Source organism: Halichoerus grypus, chromosome 13 (genome assembly GCF_964656455.1).
Source record: "Halichoerus grypus chromosome 13, mHalGry1.hap1.1, whole genome shotgun sequence".
Classification (NCBI taxonomy): Eukaryota; Metazoa; Chordata; class Mammalia; order Carnivora; family Phocidae; genus Halichoerus; species Halichoerus grypus.
In genome coordinates this window covers 67306128-67322474 of record NC_135724.1, presented here as the reverse complement: position 1 = coordinate 67322474, position 16347 = coordinate 67306128, and the positions used below count along the sequence as shown (strand labels likewise).

At 48.4% G+C, this 16347-nt stretch overlaps 2 protein-coding genes across 3 annotated transcripts in view; one reads left to right on the top strand and one right to left on the bottom strand.

Annotated features, from left to right (window-relative positions):
* PI4KA (phosphatidylinositol 4-kinase alpha) overlaps positions 1-16347 on the bottom strand; it is a 118474-nt gene that overhangs the window by 51731 nt on the left and 50396 nt on the right. The window lies entirely within an intron of this gene.
* On the top strand, positions 1049-12682 carry SERPIND1 (serpin family D member 1). Its single transcript, XM_036104347.2, has 5 exons — positions 1049-1118; positions 4799-5694; positions 9377-9650; positions 11500-11644; positions 12350-12682. The coding sequence occupies exons 2-5, from the start codon at positions 4815-4817 to the stop codon at positions 12539-12541; spliced, it is 1491 nt and encodes a 496-aa protein (XP_035960240.1). The 5' UTR covers positions 1049-1118; positions 4799-4814; the 3' UTR covers positions 12542-12682.

Below are 16347 nucleotides of genomic sequence, written 5' to 3'. Positions count from 1 at the left end.
ATTTTATTTATTTATTTGACAGAGAGAGAGACAGCGAGAGAGGGAACACAAGCAGGGGGAGTGGGAGAGGGAGAAGCAGGCTTCCCGCGGAGCAGGGAGCCCGATGTGGGGCTTGATCCCAGGACCCTGGGATCATGACCTGAGCCGAAGGCAGACGCTAAACGACTGAGCCACCCAGGCGCCCTAAAATAAATTTTAAAGAGTGATTCTAGGGGCACCTGGGTGGCTCAGTTGGTTAAGTGTCTGCCTTCGGCTGAGGTCATGATCTTAGGGTCCTGGAATAGGCCCCACGTCGGGCTCCCTGCTCAGTGGGGAGTCTGCTTCTTCCTCTCCCTCTGTTCCTCCCCGCCGCTCATGCTCATCCTCTCTCTCAAATAAATAAAAAATCTTAAAAAAAACATAGTGATCCTAGCTCCACAGATCCCTGTGAATGCCTAGGTGGGCCAGAATTTGGGGAGCACTGCTCAGTAATACCCTATCTGTCCTGTAACAGCTAAGGAAGCTGGACTGCAAGCCTGGCACAGAACATAGTGAGTGAGCCCTGACTGAAGAAAGTTCTGTACCAAGGTCTCCTTACACTATAAATCACTGATCTCACTCCCCCCTGCCACTTTTCTGAGGGACACACTCGTGGAAGCATGGGGACACTTGCCTCGCAGCCACGTCAGCCCTGGAGACCAGACCACGGCCAGATCATCTGAGTGGGAGAATCCAAAGCTGGAGGGCAGATGAGTGGGCCTCTGCTTTTAGGGGAGCATTATAGCTACCCCCAATGTAACCTAGCCCCCAGAGCTCTGAAGAGCATCTCATTATGTGGTGGCTTCAGCACGTCAGCAAGGCTTCAGCTTGCCCACAAGCACGTCGACACAGTGATAGTCATGCCTTCAAAACACCAGCTGTACTAGAACTGGAGCGGAGGAGTCAGAAGTCACTCAGCAGAGATCAAAGACACAGCCGAGGGGGTTTGTGCTGACAAAGCTAATGCAATGGTGTTTGATTTGGGACATATTTACTTTGGAAAATACCCAACACCGGCCCAGCACCAAAGTTCACATTGAAACCCGCTGGTGACCTTGGCTCATTTCATCTCTGCAACACCACTTCTCAGAAGCACAGAGGTGAGTTTGGTTTCTATTATAAATTCTTATTTGCAGTGGTTAGAGATGGGTAACTGGTGCATTTCTCTATCAAACTACAAATTCAAAAGCTTTCTACACTGTCTTAAAAATGGAAAAATTGTTTTTTTCGTCTGCCTAATATAACATTCTGTCAGGTACATTACTGAGACAACTGACAAAATTGGAATAGGAACTAGAACAGGAAAGTATTGTGCCTGTGTTAAATTATCTTAAGTGCATAATGGTACTGTGATGGTGCATGAAATATCCTTGTCCTTAGGCATTTTTTCCCTGAAATATTAGAATTAAAAGTTAGAGGGACACACTATAAGTGACCTACTCTCAAAGGTTTCAGAAAAGAAAAGAGTATATGTGTGTGCCTGCCTGTGTACACAAAGCCGTAAAGCAATTGTTCCAAATACAAAAGCTAGTGAATCTGGGAAAAGGGTGTACAGGGGCTATTCTCTATGCCGGTCTTTCAACTTTTCTAATGTTTGAAGTTATTTCAAAGTGAAAGGTTTTTAAAACTTCAAGCAGTCACTTCTCTCCCATCACATCTGCCCTCTTTGGGCCTGAAGACATAGCTGGGAGGGACTAAGGTGTCCAGGTGTTATGCTCTGACGTGTGACCAAAAGGCCAACCTTGCTCCACACCGTTGGCATGAGAAAGCGCCATATAAAGTTCCCAGAAAGGCAAACTTTTGAATGATTTACCTTTAAAAAATACTGCTTCTCTTCAAAGATAGTCCCCTGATTTAAACATAACCTAGTGGTAGTTTTAAAGTGTCTTATATAATTCTTGTTATACTAAATGGCAGAATGATAGGAAGATTGGCCTTTTTTTTTTTTTTAAGATTTTATGCGAGAGAGAGAGAGAGAGAGAGTGCAGAAGCCAGGGAGAGAAGCAGAGGGAGAGGGAGAAGCAGACTCCCTGTTGAGCAGGGAGCCCGATGTGGGCTTGATCCCAGGACCCTGAGATCATGGCCTGAGCCGAAGGCAGACACTTAATTGACTGAACCACCCAGGCACCAAGACTGGCCTTTTAGATCCTTAATTTCAATCCACAGAAAATATCAGAGAGCTTTTCTCCTTCCTCTGATAAGTGAATAATGAACACTATTTTTGGATTTTCATCATATAATGCAGGAACAGGGTATAAGAAGCTTCCAAATATACTATATGAACACAGGGTAAAAAACATGAACGTCTTCACCTCTGCCTCATCTGGTCCCAGATTCCTTTTCCTGAACCCTTATTCATTCAAGTTGTTTTTTTTAACCTTGTTTTTGCCTGACAAGGATCTTCCTAAGTGCAGCCTAGCAAGAAGACTTCCACCAAGTTGCTCGCTTTCTTCTTTTCTAACTTTTTACAGTGTATTGCTATCAATATCCATGCCCAGTTCTATCTGGACGCTGGGCCCAGTTCTACCTGCAGCCAGACACATCAGAAATGGCTTCTCGTGTGCGGGCTATGTGTGCAGCACCACAGCCTCAGCTGGATGCTGGGGGGAGGGTGTGAGGTGGGAAAAGACAACAGACATTTTCAAAGTCAGAGACTTATGTGACCTGCCCTCTCCAAAATGTGTGAGTCAAAAGTTTTTCGGTGGTGATTAGAACAGCACTTGAGCTGATTATTTTCACGGTATTGTAGGGGAAGACCCAAGGAGGGAGATGGTGGTTGGGGGGGGGGCGGGACAGAGAAACCAGTCCCGGTGTTCCGAGGCAAAGAGGCAGAGGTTCCACTGCCACATACAGCGACATAAGGCTCAGTATCCTGGTATATAAAATGTTAGAAGGATGACGTTAGGTTACATAGATGAAATTCCTTGCACAGCACCTGGCATCGAGCAGACGCTCTATCAAGAGTCACTGCTGTCGGGCGCCTGGGTGGCTCAGTTGGTTAAGCGACTGCCTTCGGCTCAGGTCACGATCCTGGAGTCCCTGGATCGAGTCCCACATCGGGCTCCCTGCTCGGCGGGGAGTCTGCTTCTCCCTCTGACCCTGCCCCCTCTCATGTGCTGTCTCTCTCATTCTCTCTCTCTCAAATAAATAAATAAAATCTTTAAAAAAAAAAAAAAAAGAGTCACTGCTGTCATCAACGTCAACAAAACTGAGAGCATCACAAGTTGGGTACCTGTATAGCTAGGCCAAAACTCAGACTAACAAGTCCACATATTTACTTAACAGACGCCAGGGATTCTTATCTGGCCTAGACTGGAAGCAGATATTCTGGTCCTCAAATAGGAGATGGTTACATACACACAACAAACTTGACGAGACACAGTTCTTCTTTCCGGGCTGCTCAGAAGTGACACGTACGATGGTAGAACATTATAAGTGCCTACTGTTGCTGCCCTGGAGAAACACAGAAACATCGAATAATAGCTCATCTACCCAGAATGCAATTAATATGCAGGAAGTGAGCAAGAGAAAGATAAAGCCATTTGGCAGGTAAAACTGATTTGACAAGTCAAGATACATCCTTCCTTGGAACAAGGCACAGGATGGGTAGATAAAGACAGGCTTACCACAGTGTATGTATTAAAAACTTGTTTATTTAAAGATTTTTATTTATATTAGAGAGAATGAGAGAGAGCACGAGCAGTGGGAGGGGCAGAGGGAGAAGCAGATTCCCTGCTGAGCGGGGAGCAGGACAAGGGGCTTGATCCTGGGACTTTGGGATCATGACCTGAGCCGAAGGCAGATGCTTAACCGACTGAGCCACCCAGGTGCCCCAAAACTCATTCAAATAAAGGGACTGCCCCTCAGGCCTTCTAGTGAGAGCTTTCCGACATCATCCTCACACAGACCTTATACACCTGGTAAGATTGCTCCTAACCCCATGTTAGAAGCAGTTCAGTAAAAAAGATTTAGTAGGTCCTCCTGACAGCAGCAGAAGCCAAGTAACAGATGCAGAGAAGAGAGGACACCTGTGGTAAGCCATACAGCCTTACAGCCTCTGGGGCTCCAGGGGAAAGTCAGGCTGCCAGCCACCTTCCACGAGGCACCCAGAGGATCTCTGCATCACGACAAATTCCAAATGTTATGCAAATTGCACAACCCCAAATAACGACACAAATTTCACATATCTTTAGGATATTTGTTTGCAGAGAGCCTGGCCCGTACGCCTTTTTCAACATCTCTACTCAGACCCCACCTCCCAGGGAAGCTTGGTGAAGCTCCCCTGGCAGCCCGCTCCTGCCCCAGGAGACAGGGCCACACCCCAGCTCTGCACCCCCATCTGCTTTGGTAGTGTCCTTACGAGAGCCCCTCTGCTTTACTGCACATCTGTTCCCTGTCTGGCTGGCAGAGCCCCTTGGTGGGGGACACCTTTGTGCCTCCAGTGCCTAATATGTTGTTTGGAAAACAGGAGACAAAGTTTGGTGAGTGAACGAAAAAGAAACTCCCTGGGAACACTGAGTCCCCAGGAATATATATATATTACTGAAGGGATTCTCAGGTTGGGGCCCACAGATCCTTCAGGTAGGTTTATGAAGCCACACAAAATGTTCGTATCTGTTTATCTTCATCAGCTTCTCTGAAGGTGCATGATCTTAAAATGGTTAAGGACTGACACTCCCAGGGCATCTTCTGGGGTGAAAGCTATGGGCTTGCCCTCTGAGCACTGTAGTGGCCAGTCCCCTAGGCCGCCTTTCACCCTATTGCTGGTTTTCTCTCCCAGCTTTAGCTCTGCCAAAATGAAACACCTCTTCCAACCTCTCATCGTTTCTCTCATACTAATGTCCATGCGTGGGAGCAACAGCCTGGCCAGTCAGCTTGAGAAAGGAGGGGAAGATTCTCCATCAGCAGATCCCCAGTGGGGGCAGTTAAGTAGCAAAAACCTGAGCATGGCCCTTCTCCCCGCCGACTTCCACAAGGAAAACACGGTCACCAACGACTGGATCACAGAGGGGGAGGAGGACGAGGACTATCTGGACCTAGAGAAGATATTCAGCGAAGATGATGACTATATTGACATCATTGATGCGGTTTCGCCAACCGATTCAGAGGCCGGTGCTGGGAACATCCTCGAACTCTTCCAAGGCAAGAGCCGGATCCAGCGTCTCAACATTCTCAATGCCAAGTTCGCTTTCAATCTTTACCAAGTGCTGAAGGAGCAGGCCTGTGCTTCCGACAACATCTTCATAGCCCCAGTGGGCATTTCCACGGCCATGGGTATGATTTCCTTTGGACTGCAGGGGGAGACCTATGAACAAGTGCACTCGATTTTGCATTTCAAAGACTTTGTCAATGCCAGCAGCAAGTATGAGATCATGACCATTCACAATCTCTTCCGTAAGCTGACTCATCGCCTCTTCAGGAGGAATTTTGGGTACACACTGCGGTCAGTCAATGATCTTTACGTCCAGAAGCAATTTCCAATCCTGGATGACTTCAAAAGAAAAGTAAGAGAGTACTACTTTGCAGAGGCCCAGGCGGCTGACTTCTCAGACTCTGCCTTCGTATCGAAAACCAATAACCACATTCTGAAGATCACCAAGGGTCTCATAAAAGACGCTCTGGAGAATATAGACCCAGCTACTCAGATGATGATTCTAAACTGCATCTACTTTAAAGGTAAGAAATAGCTTTAAGTTTCTCAAAACAAACTCGTGACATACTCTTTTAATGTGCAGATGGACTGAACATCAAGAACTGTATTCTCTAGCTCAATTTATCCAGGAAACCAAGACACAAGGTCAGCTCACAGGGAAGATCAGGATGAGATGACGGTAGCTGCTGACGCTGAGCCCTAACTCTGTGCTTTATGCTCACAGAAACTTCACCACAACCTTGCTATTAGCATCCCATTTTACAGACAGAGCCGCCAAGGCACAGAGAAGTAAAATGATGCTCCCAGGGCGCACAGCCAGTAAGGGGCAGAGCCAAGGTTGTACCAGGCAGGCCATCTCTAGTGCTTTGTTAAATTGGAAGAAAAAATGAAAAACCTTTTTAGCACTTGGCCATCTTGGATTTGAGTTTTTTTCATCTCCTCTCCCAATTATCAGTAAGCAGGAATACGGACAAGAGGCTGAAGACAGGTGTCTGAAAACTGTTCAGCTTGACTAACATTAATACCTGCAACTCCTTTTTGGGATACTTGTGCACTAATGGGCAGGAGGGGGTGGGGAAATAAACTATTATTTCCAGACCAACTATTCTGGGCCAGACAAGAAAGGAGGACATTCCCCACCCCCACACCACTACACAGACATAGGACCCCTGGGATCCTGGAAGTAAATGGGCAATGGACTTGTAAAATCCAGACCTTGTTCACAGTGCCCTCACTGGGGCTTGAACTGGAAGAAACCTCTACCTCAGTCTACAAGCCTAGAGAGCCAAAGGGCAGACACTAGGAATGGGTCCACATCTCAATGACTCATGGTGACACATAACCACTCTCCTCTCTGCCACCAAAACCTGGTGGGCACTAGCTAGAGTCTGTCCCTGAGGCCTGGGAGGCTATGCTTCCTCGCTAGTTAGCTCCAGCACTGGTTACAGCAGCCCAGGGAGGCGAAGGACAGGGGCCCTCTCTTGGCTGCCGCTCTGGGGTGGTGGGGCTGCCGAGGGAGGGCCAAGGCCTTCCAGCAGCTGTGCCAGGCGGGCATTCTGCCAGATGGGCAAAGTAGGGCTGAAGCAGCCAAGACCGCAGGAGGGGCATGGAGGCTGAGCCAGACCCCTGGGCTTCCCTCTCAAATGCCAGGCACACCGAAGGCCTTGTAGTGGGTGATCAAAGGCTGAGGCTCTAACAGGCTTGTGACAGACACACAGACACATGCCGTATATATAATGAACACACACTTCTTTGTTTTTAAGAGAGAGAGTACGAATGTAAGCAGCGGGGAGGAGGAAGAGGGGGAAGGAAAGAAAGAATCACAAGCAGGCTCTACACACAGCACGGAGCCCGAAGTGGGGCTCGATCTCACCACCCTGAGATCATGACCTGAGCTGAAATCAAGAGTCAGGTGCTCAACTGACTGAGCCACCCAGGTGCCCCCACACACATATACTTTTTATTACTGGTCATAAGTACGTGGAAGTGAGCAAACTGGAGTTCAAGCCCTGGCCTCCCCACTTCTTATTCATGTGGCCTCGGGCAGGTCATTCAATGTCTCTGTGGCTCAGTTTCCTCCCCTTGATAACCCTGGCAGGGCTGAGTGCAGCACTGCGACAGGTAGTGATGCAGTGCTAGCTTCTGGCATGTGGCAAGAACTCAATGAACTTGAAGGAGTAAAACTGCAGATGCCAATGTCATATAATATATTAAGTAGGTATGATATTGCTAGTGACGGTTATTCTGCTTCCGTGAGCAACTAACCTGTATTTAGGAACAGCTTCAGAACAGCCAGTGTAAGTTACCTGGGCAGCACCAAAGCCCTCAGTTCTACCGGTCGTGGGGTGCCCTGGACATGAGTGCCTCTGCATTAGGCTGGCCGAATGATCAAGAGTAGGCAGAGAAACACAGCAGCAAGCCATTCCCGCCGGCAAGGACTGCAGAATGACTAGGACAGTCGGTTTATAACCTCCAGCACATAGTAACCAGTGTCACACCAAGGGGTTAGAGTGGCAAATATACGTGTGTCTTTCCCCTTTGTGTTGGATGGTCACTTAATTTAACATTGGAATCAGAGGAATGAAATGCCAGTAGCACCCAATCTTTCATGGATGCTTTTTTTTTTTTTTAAATCATGGATGCTTATCAAAAGAAATGAAGGTCTAGAAGTATAATTTTAATTGCTAGCTCCTCAATTTGTTACTAATTTGATTTTTTAAAAAGATTTTATTTAGGGGCGCCTGGGTGGCTCAGTAGTTAAGTGTCTGCCTTCGGCTCAGGTCATGATCCCAAGGTCCTGGGATCGAGCCCCACATTGGGCTCCCTACTCCGTGGGAAGCCTGCTTCTCCCTCTCCCACTCCCCCTGCTTGTGTTTCCTCTCTTGCTGTGTCTCTGTCAAATAAATAAATAAAATCTTTAAAAAAAAAAAAAAGGTTTTATTTATTTATTTGACAGAGAGAGAGAGAGCGAGCAAGCACAAGCAGGGGGAGCAGTAGGGAGAGGGAGTGGGAGAAGCAGGCTCCCCGTGGAGCAGGGAGCCTGACAACACAGGGCTCGATCCCAGGACCTTGGACAGGCACTTGCTGACTGAGCCACCCAGGTGCCCACTAATTTGATTTTTAGTTACAAATACTATAACCGCCTTGTAAAGCTCAATAAAAACAGGTTGGGTCTCAGGAGGAAGTCAGAAAGAAAGAAACCCAGGCGACATGTGACAGGCTCCAGCAGAAGCCCAGTGACATCGGGGCTTGCCGCAACCTGAGGGGAAGGAGGAAGCACCCCTGGCATCTCAGGCAGAAAAGCCAGGGATGCTGCGAAACACCCTACAGTGCACAGGACAGCCCCCACAATAGAGAATTTCCCAAATGTCAACAGTGCTGAGACTGAGAAGCCCAGGGCAGAGGCTTATCTCATCCCAGTGGCTCTACCTACCAGCTGGAAACCCTGAACAAGTTACTTTGCTTCTTTGTGCGTCTGTTTCCTCATCTGTAAAACAAGGCGTATAATAAAAAGCACGCATCTCATATGGCTGCTAGGAGCAGGAAACGAAGGATACAGGAATGATGCTTAAAGGAATGCTTGGCACACTGCCAGTTCTCAGTTGTCAGTGAGAGGCCATTATTATAGTTACTAGCATTTTAGAGCTAAAACAGACATGTACTTACTCCTGGACACACAGCATTTTACCCAAATCTGACATGAAGATCTGATGGCATCATCAGTGTATCCTGCTAGTCCCTATGGAGTCACAGAATGGAAGGGATGAAAACCATCGATACAGAGCTGCCACGAGCAAAAAGCTACTCATTTTACAAGTCAACAAGTAGAGGTCCAGGCACGTTCGGCATCTTGCTAGAGTCAAACAACTAGTTAGTGCCCTCATCTAAACCAGAACTCATTCCAGTCTATCTAACTTCTCTACCATTATCATACTTCCTACAAGTATGTCAGCATTCTGACCTTGGAATCATTTAGAACAGCAGTCCTCAAAGTATAGTCTCCGGACCAGGAGCATTAGCACCATCTGGGAACTTGTGAGAAATGCAAGTTCTTGGTTCAAATTAGATCTACAGAACCAGAGACTCTGGGGGTGGGCCCTGCAGACAGAACAAGCCCTCCAGGTGTTTCTGATGCACGCTCACATGTGTGGACCACGGCTTTAAAATGATATTTTAATAAAAGCCCTGTTCTTGTTGACTTTACAGGATCCTGGGTGAATAAATTCCCAGTAGAAATGACACACAACCACAACTTCCGGCTAAATGAGCGAGAGGTGGTCAAAGTTTCCATGATGCAGACCAAGGGGAACTTTCTGGCAGCAAATGACCAGGAGCTGGATTGCGATGTCCTGAGGCTGGAGTATGTGGGGGGCATCAGCATGCTAATCGTGGTCCCGCACAAGCTGTCTGGGATGAAGACCCTCGAGACACAGCTGACGCCCCAGGTGGTGGAGAGATGGCAGAAAAGCATGACAAACAGGTACTTTAGGTTGAATGTTCGCTCTTTTGATCTTTGGGAAGCTGGGAGAGACCAGAAACACTGGGAATTTTGGTCATTTCAAGGAGAAGGGAGACGTGTGCATAAAAACCCAAGAACTTCCATCCTGGGCCAGTCTTGTTAATTCATTCCAAATCTCCTGCTCAGTGAGAAGCAATCGGACAGCATCTGTGAGAAACACAGCTGCCCTCCTCCCTGCCATATGACAGTTTCAGATGTGAGGGGCAGGTGACTTAGAGCCAGCTTGGAAACAATCCTGGCCCTGCCACCTACTTGCTCTGTGGCTTTGAGCCCTGGCTTCGTCATCCGTAAAAGCAGCACGATCCTAGGACTTCCCAGGGTCGCAGAGAGAAACACCTAGAAAAGTGACACTGAGCACCTATCACAGAGCCTGGTGCCTGTGATAAGCTCTCCCTTCCCTGTGCAGGAAATGCTGTAATCCTCATAACCTACGAAGGACATGTCGTTCATGATTTTCCTCTCTCATTATTTATTACTCCAGAGTCAAAACTACAGGTTTTAAGTAGTTACTATGATTTTAGCGGAACATGGCAGAAAGAATAGAGAAGTCACATTTCTGTTTTATTGGAAACTGGCTAGGCCCATATTAAGATGTGAATCTGGTTCAGGTCTCCTTTTGGGACAAGAATGCAAAGAAATGCAATAAACCCAGAAGAGGGCTCTTAGAGGAAGGTATTCGCCCAGGGAGCCAGTGAGTCATCAGGTCCTGTCAATTTTTCCTTAGAAATGTCCCCTCTGTACCCACCTCCTTTCTAACCTCTCTGCCCATGACCTCCCACCCTGAGCCAGGAAGGCCTAAACAGCCTGCCCATTCCATTCCTCAAGCCATGCGGCACTGGCCTCCAAACGGCATTCCCAAGACACCCTCCGGCCCCGGCTCCTCTTCTCAAAGCACTCTATGGGGCACCTGCCCACGGGATGCAGCCCAGCTTCTTGGCCAGGCCCACAGACACAGTCCCCTGTCTGACCTGCTCTGCCCCTCCTCCTCTTTCCTCCCCACCTGCCTGGTGCCCCTCTGCACCCCAGCCAGACCGCAGCTCAAGCTCCCTCCGGGCTTTGCTCACGCCATCTCTCAAGCTGTGGGCAGCCTTCTAGGCCCCAGGAACACCCCCTCCTCCTCACTCCCTGCTGGGTAGCTCCAGTAGTTAGATCTGTTCTGGTTGTTCAGATGTTACCATACCACCTTTACTGTTTTGCTGCTTCACACACGTGAGTCCTGGCTTGCCAAAAGGAAAGCAAACTCTTGAGAAGGGGGACTGTGTCTGATGTCTCTTTATCCCCTTTGTGTGCTGGACTTGGCCCCATGGACACTGTAGTTGCTGTTTATCCATAAGGACTGAATGTGTTGAGACAAGGGCAGAGAACTAAAGTTTAGCACTTTCTGGCATGTGAAGGGTTCTCTTCTGTACACTGATCAGATACTCAACTGCTTACTTAACAAAATAAGAAATGCCTGAAATCAAGGGCCCAAATAAGAGAATTATTTTTAGATACTTTCAAACCATAAACCAGTAATAGTTCTGCTGCTGACCTGGAAGGCAGGACGTGAACCTCACAGTATGGAGGAAATGACTGCATAGCACTAACCATGCTTCCATTTTAAGGAACTGGAATCATAATGGATGGTCTTTCCCCAAAACTCAACTGACAGTACTGGGATATGAATTTCAAGAAGTGCTGCATCCATTCTGTGGTAAAAGCAACCTGCGGTTGGTGGTGGAAAGGAGGTTGTGGACATTTGAGGGAAAAACAGGATTCTTTTGGAACTTGTGGTTCAATAAAACTGGGCCCCCTTTTCTTCTCTGCCCAGAACTCGAGAAGTGCTCCTGCCAAAATTCAAGCTGGAGAAGAACTACAACCTGGTGGAGGCCCTGAAGTCAATGGGGGTCACGGCACTGTTCGACAAAGACAGCAATATGACAGGAATCTCAGACCAGAGGATCACCATCGATCTGGTAAGCTCTCCCCTTGTCCACCCTCTGCACCTGTCCCCAGGGTCTGCCCCCAGCAAAGCCTCCCTCCTGCCCAGCCTGACTTCACAGGTCAACAGTGCTGGGTCTGCTCTCCCTGGGTCTACCAGACACTGAGTGGGCAGGGTAATCTGTTTTAGGAAGCAGCGTGGGAGTGAGCGTCATTCCTGCCGACTGCAGAAAGAGAGGAGGTATGCGCCCCAATCTGTGAAATAGCTACACCCAGCTGAATCATGAAAGACCCGTTAAATATATGCAGAGAAAGTGCATGACCTGCACGCTGAACTTGACACAACAATAGACACTCCACAAAAAAAGAGAGAATATCAGTCCAACAAACCCATGCAGATCCAGGCCCCACCCTTCTGGCAGTCCGCCTACAGTGTGCACAGGAGATGGGGCCTGCCCCTGCCGTTTTGCTGGCAGACCACTCATACCATGACCACCACCATGAGCAACTGTGATGTTGGAGTTCAGAGATATGCGTTGTTTATATGACACAGCCTCTGAGCACAATTACTGCACCTGGCAGGAGGTGAGAGAGACCTTCAAGGGTCATTCTGGCCAGCTGTGGTTTGTGCCTTGCACGTGGTGTTTCCACCCTGAATGAGAGGAGACTCCACTATCTCGTCTATCCCTCTGTGTGTCCACTGACGGGATCTGACAACTTTCCTTTCCATTTTGAAATAGTTCAAGCACCAAGGAACCATCACGGTGAACGAGGAGGGCACCCAGGCTGCCGCCATGACCACGGTGGGGTTCATGCCGCTGACTACCCAAGTCCGTTTCACTGTCGACCGCCCCTTCCTCTTCCTCATCTATGAGCACCGCACCAGCTGCCTGCTCTTCATGGGGAGAGTTGCCAACCCCACCAAGTCTTAAAGGTGGAGGTCTGGGTTTTGGGGGCACTGTGTAATTCTGGTTCCATTCTAACAATGAGAACGGAGATGTTCTGGCATCATGGCTTTCGTGGTTTATGCTACCATTCTGAAATCGAGGCCCATAGGAGAAGAAATTTACAAACCGACGGAGAAGCTCATAGGAATCCGTTCCGCACAGTGAACAAGGCCAGCAGTTCACAGACGTTAATGCACCTGTGATATGTGAGCCATTACCCAGAGGGTGTCAGCAACATACAGACCGGCTCACTCCCGCCTCCTCAGTGCAAACTATAGGGGGCTTACCTGTGTACCTCCTTTCCCTGCTGTCCCCGTCCTTGAACTTTTGGCTCTATTACTCAAATTACCAGCGCTCCTCAGCTGAACACAGAACACAGAAATGAGCTGTAGGACTAATTTCTCACCTTTCCCAAGGATGGTGCCCAGGACAGAAGCAACCTCATGACATTCAAGGGGTGCCCTGGGTGTTAGGGCCTAACACCCTAATTCTCTCAAGGCCTAACCTTCTGAATTGATGCTAAATGTCATCTATACTTCTGCTGTCACCTCACTGCTGCCCAGAGGACAGTGTATACACATGGCCATGCCTTCCACCTTAGAGATAAATAAATATTGCCACTTTTACTGTGTGTCTGTTATAATTCTCTATTTTTTGAGGCTCAAGTAACTAAGAAAAGCCAAATTCAAAATAGCTGACATCCCCAGGAATGACAGAGGTTGACAAAAAAGCAACTTGAGTTCTTCACGGTGACTCACGTGCTCCACAGCAGGCATATTCCTCGGGATCAGGACATGGTGAGTGCTGCTAAATCCTGGGGGCAAAGATGCTGCGGATGGGGCTTCGGGGAAAGTCCTGAATGCCAGTCTTCATGTGGGGCACATGCTTTGGCTTTCATCCCTGGACGCAGGGAGACCCTCAGATGAGCTCCCAGAGTGGGTTTGGTTTGAGAAAGCGGGTGACATTCAGATGTCTGAATGTTTCGCTACTTGGGTAAGACAAGTGGAATCCAAAAAGGCTGCTCAGAATTCAAGGGTGCTGGTGGCTCTGCAGTGCTGGGGTCTCTGGGCAGTGATGGGGAGAGCATCACAAATGCTGTGTGTGCAGCTGTCTAATTATGACCCCCAGAGCCCTGCAAGAGAGGCTTTCTCTTCTTTCTCTGCAGAGGAGGAGGAGCAGGGTTTGAGCACAGGTTGGCTTGACTCCAGAGTCACCCACAGAGTCTGTCACAGAGGGCTTCAGACTCAGTGAGACCAATACTAGTCATGGTGGCAGCAGAAGGGGAGCACCTCACGCTCCCCACTGTAGGGGGCGCTGTGATGGGTTTGCCCGCAGGTTATCACTGAGTCCTCACTGCACAGCTAGGAGGTTCGCACTGTTATCACCTCCTTTTGGCAGCTGAAGAAACAGTTGAGGTCTCAGAGAGACATGATCTGCCCCAGGCCCTGCTGTTAGTTGCTAACACACCTCTCCACCTGCTTCCTTCCCAACTTTCTGCACCAGGGCCTCTGCCTCCTGAATCTGACTAGTGCAGGGTGGAGGCTCCCTCTTTGCCTGTCACACCTCCTGACCTCTCGGAGAGCCCTGAGCTGGCTGACACCCCACTCCTTGAATTTCTTCTCCAGTGCACTTCCGCACTGTCCTTTCCTGGTGCTTGTTCTGCTTTTCTTGTCCTGCTGCTGGTTCCTCCTGTTCCTCCCATTCCTAAACGTGGCTCTCTCAAAAACTCTGCCTGTAGCCCTTTGCCACGTCTGTCCCCTACCCAAAAGGTGACCTCTCCCTTCCAATGTGGCCTGCCCCACCTGTGCTGGAGCCAGCCCAGGCTCCTCTGTGACCCGGCCCAGGTCAAGGCCCTCCAGCCTCCATGCTTTTCGTTCACCCACATCCACTCAATGCACTCAGATCCCCTCTTTCTCAAACTAGCTGACCCAGGTTTCAAGGCAATAGAGTGTTAATTCAGAGCACAGACCCTGAGCCAGGCTGCCTGGGTCCCAACCCTGGCTCTGACATTTAGTAGCTGTGGGACTCTGAGGCAAGTTCTGTGCCTCAGTTTCTCCACCTGTAAAATAGGGATAATAACAGCACCTACCTTATAGGGTTGTTGTAAGGAGTAGTGAGTTAATGACTGGATGGGGTTTACATCAGTGCTTGGTGCTTAGCAAAAGCTAGATAAGTACTATCTTTGTCTGAGAGAGTATCTAGCCCAGGGGTTCCTAACTGGGGGGCCCTGGGCAGGTTTCTCCCACTCAGCTTCCTGAGAATAAATGCAAAACCTTGTGAAGAGATGCATTTCTATGGAAGGAGAGGGCAAGACTTTCAAAGGAGTCCATGACCTAAAACCTGTTAGTCCACAAACCTAACTTTATAGGCACTGAGAGAATAAGTAACCTGTCCAAGGCCACAGAAATTACCGGTGGCACAGGGAAACTAGCTCTAAGTGAAGTGCACAAATGTTTTCTGAGCAGGAGGCGCAGCTTACCAAATCACTACAACAGTGGAACACACAAGACTCTAAGCATTAGATACCTTTCATGGGGCTTGATTAACTAATGGGCTAGACACTAAGAGAAGCAATTTAATCAGTGATATTTCTGAAGAAATACTCTTCTACGAAGTTGCAGGTCAAAGATCACCAAACCTAAGCTCTGAAGGAGCCTCAGAGATCACATGACCCAGTCTCCAGTGACCCCCCCCCCAAGGCTCCTAAGGTCACTGATAAATCACTGATAAGCTGCATTTGGATGGACACCCAGGCTTCCTGCCCCAAACCCACTGGCACGTCCACTGAACAAAGTACCTGGAGACACTCTGTCATCAAAAGATCCAAAACAGAGTATCTTCTTCCAAAAGAAAGGAAAGAAAGAAAAGAAAGATAACACATTAAAAAAAAAAAACAACTGTTGGAAACTAGTTTCTCCTAGAGGGTTCAAGGGGCAAACCAGAGAGCAAATGTAAGATTCCATGATTCTCTGTGCTCTTTGTTGAGCAATAGAATCAAATATTTGTTTCCTCCCCCATAATATAACCATTAACTTTTGTTAAGACTACAATACTTATTCTATTCATGTAAAAGGTCACTGCAGTGGAGTAAACAAAGTATTTTAAGTCAGTGTGTGCTTGCCTATCATTGGTAACAGTCATGCCTACACTGACCCAGCTGGGCACTTCAGAGGGTCATCTTCATCTTTTCGAGAAGCTCTGTGGGCAGAGCAGACCTATATAGAGAGGTTGTGATGCTCACCCAGGATCCCATGCACAGGACCAGGAGCCCAACCCTGGCCCCTGTGACCTGAACACCTGTGTTCGCAACCAACCTCATTGGTCACTACTCCCGGAAAGTGCAAAGTGCCCCCTGGAATTTCTTCTATGCAGTTATCAAACTCTAAATGACAACAGCTATACAAGCTTGAAAGCTCACAGGCACACGGGTCAGAGAATTCTGGTGTTCGAACTCACCAGAATTCACGGATTCGAGTGTCACCCCAAACAAGCTCCCTGGCTGCCAAAACCTGCTCTCTCATGGAGCCTGCTGCCGGCCCTCCTCCCCTCCGACAGGCTGAGAGAGTGCCATGGACTTTATGCCCTTCACCTTTCCCTCCAGGCTAAACAAAGGATCCATGTACAATGGTACTTCTAAAACACAACTGTACAGTAATCGACATTAAGTATAAAATGAAAAAGTTTATGTTTTTAAAAACCAATGCAGGTGGTGATGAAAAATACCTCGGCAGAGAGTCCTGGCCATTCTCAAATCCTCAGAGCCTGTGGGAAGCACCTGATCGCAGGTGCAA